Source organism: Bidens hawaiensis, unplaced genomic scaffold (genome assembly GCF_021521415.1).
Source record: "Bidens hawaiensis isolate Kalapana, Puna unplaced genomic scaffold, B.hawaiensis_p1.1 tig00017259_1, whole genome shotgun sequence".
In the NCBI taxonomy this organism is placed as follows: Eukaryota; Viridiplantae; Streptophyta; class Magnoliopsida; order Asterales; family Asteraceae; genus Bidens; species Bidens hawaiensis.
Genome location: NW_027492617.1, coordinates 73,679 through 75,670, shown reverse-complemented (window position 1 = coordinate 75,670; position 1,992 = coordinate 73,679). Strand labels below are relative to the sequence as shown.

At 45.0% G+C, this 1,992-nt stretch overlaps 1 protein-coding gene across 1 annotated transcript; it reads left to right on the top strand.

Annotated features, from left to right (window-relative positions):
* LOC143553514 (cytochrome P450 84A1-like) lies at nt 1-1,702 on the top strand. Its single transcript, XM_077043502.1, has 2 exons — nt 1-994; nt 1,079-1,702. The coding sequence occupies exons 1-2, from the start codon at nt 38-40 to the stop codon at nt 1,700-1,702; spliced, it is 1,581 nt and encodes a 526-aa protein (XP_076899617.1). The 5' UTR covers nt 1-37.
* Nucleotides 1,703-1,992: the final 290 nt, after the last annotated feature.

Genomic DNA, 1,992 nt, shown 5'->3' with positions numbered 1-1,992 from the left:
GATAATATTTTAATTAATCTAAAAGTATATAATTAGAATGAATCAAACTGCATATATGCACACCCATATATCTCTCCTTAGGAGCAACCATTCAACAACTTACACAAATATGGATTCAATCCAAATCTACGCTCTAATCTCTTTCTTAATTGTCTTCTTTCTCGTCTGGATCCGCCGGAAACCCCTCCCGCCAGGCCCAAAGGGGTGGCCGGTCATTGGCAACATGTTGATGTCGGACCAACTCGCCCAACGTGGCTTAGCCCGCTTAGCTGAAAAATACGGCAGCATTTTCCATCTCAAGATGGGATTCATCCACATAGTTGTAGTGTCGTCACCGGAGATGGCTCGACAAATACTTCAAGTCCAAGATCACATATTTGCCAACTGTAGGGCCACCATTGCCATAACTTATCTGACTTACAACCGAGCCGATATGGCATTTTCAGACTACGGCCCCTTTTGGCGACAGATGCGGAAGTTGAGTGTCATGAAGTTGCTCAGCCGTAAACGGGCAGAATCCTGGGATTCTGTCTGTGATGAGGTGGATTCCATGGTGAAATCCACCACGGTAAACTCAGGTTTGCCAGTAAATGTAGGCGACCTTGTATTCGGGTTGACCCATGATATTATCTATCGGGCGGCTTTTGGGTCGATTTCCCGTGAAAGAAAAGAGGAATTTATTGGCATCCTACAAGAATACACAAAGCTTTTTGGTGCATTTAAGTTGGCTGACTTTATTCCATGGCTAGGCTTCATTGACCCGGATGGGTTGAATACCCGTTTACCTGCTGCTCGAGCCGCTTTAGACCATTTCATTGATAAAATCATCGACGATCATTTGAGGAAGGAGAAGAAAATCGATGATAAAAATGTGGGTGACGATATGGTTGATGAGATGTTAGCGTTTTATAGCGAGGAAAGAAAAGGCAACGAAGCCGAGGATTTGCACAATGCGGTCATGTTAACCCGAGATAATATAAAAGCCATGATTATGGTAACAAATTTTGTTCAAATATATTTGATCTGAATATACATGTAATAAACATATGACTAAGATTTAATGCGTTTTTTTTTCTAGGATGTAATGTTTGGCGGTACTGAGACGGTGGCATCCGCAATAGAATGGGCAATGACCGAGCTAATGCGTACACCCGAAGAACTGAAGCGCGTCCAACAAGAGTTGACTAATGTTGTCGGCCTTGACTGCCGGGTCAAAGAGGATGACTTAGAGAAGTTGACCTACTTCAAGTGTGTCATCAAAGAGACACTTCGCCTACACCCTCCAATTCCAGTTGTTCTCCACAAATCATCTTCGGACACAACGGTTATGGGCTACCACATCCCTAAAGGAGCGCGTGTCATGGTCAACGTATACGCCATCAATCGTGATAAGAACTCTTGGGAAGATCTGGATGCTTTCAATCCATCTCGTTTTTTGCAAAATGGGGTCCCAGAATTTAAGGGAAGTAACTATGAGTTCCTACCTTTTGGTTCGGGTCGAAGGTCATGTCCTGGAATGCCACTTGGGTTATACGCGATGGAGATGGCGCTGGTCCATCTCCTTCACAGTTTCACGTGGGAGTTGCCCGACGAAATGAAACCGAGTGAAATTGATATGGAGGATGTGTTTGGACTCACCGCTCCAAAGGCAATACGACTTGTTGCAGTACCAACACCACGTTTATTATGCCCGTTGTATTAAGAGGCTTTCTTATTGTATTTTTCTTAACATTGTTATATAAAATATATATATTCCAGCCGCCACCATCGCCAGCGCGTTTTTCCGGCCGCCGGAAAAACGTGACCACCCCTTGCAGCCATTATAAGCTTCACCGGAGGTCATAAGTACAACAACAACATCACCGCAGCTCAACCACTTGCTGCACAGCTGTTCCCGTCTTCTACTGTTGACCGCCGGAAAACTGCAGCCGCCGCCGTCAGTTCCTGTCGTCGCCGGAGAAGCTTTCTGGTTCCAGTAAGGTCGTTTGGTTG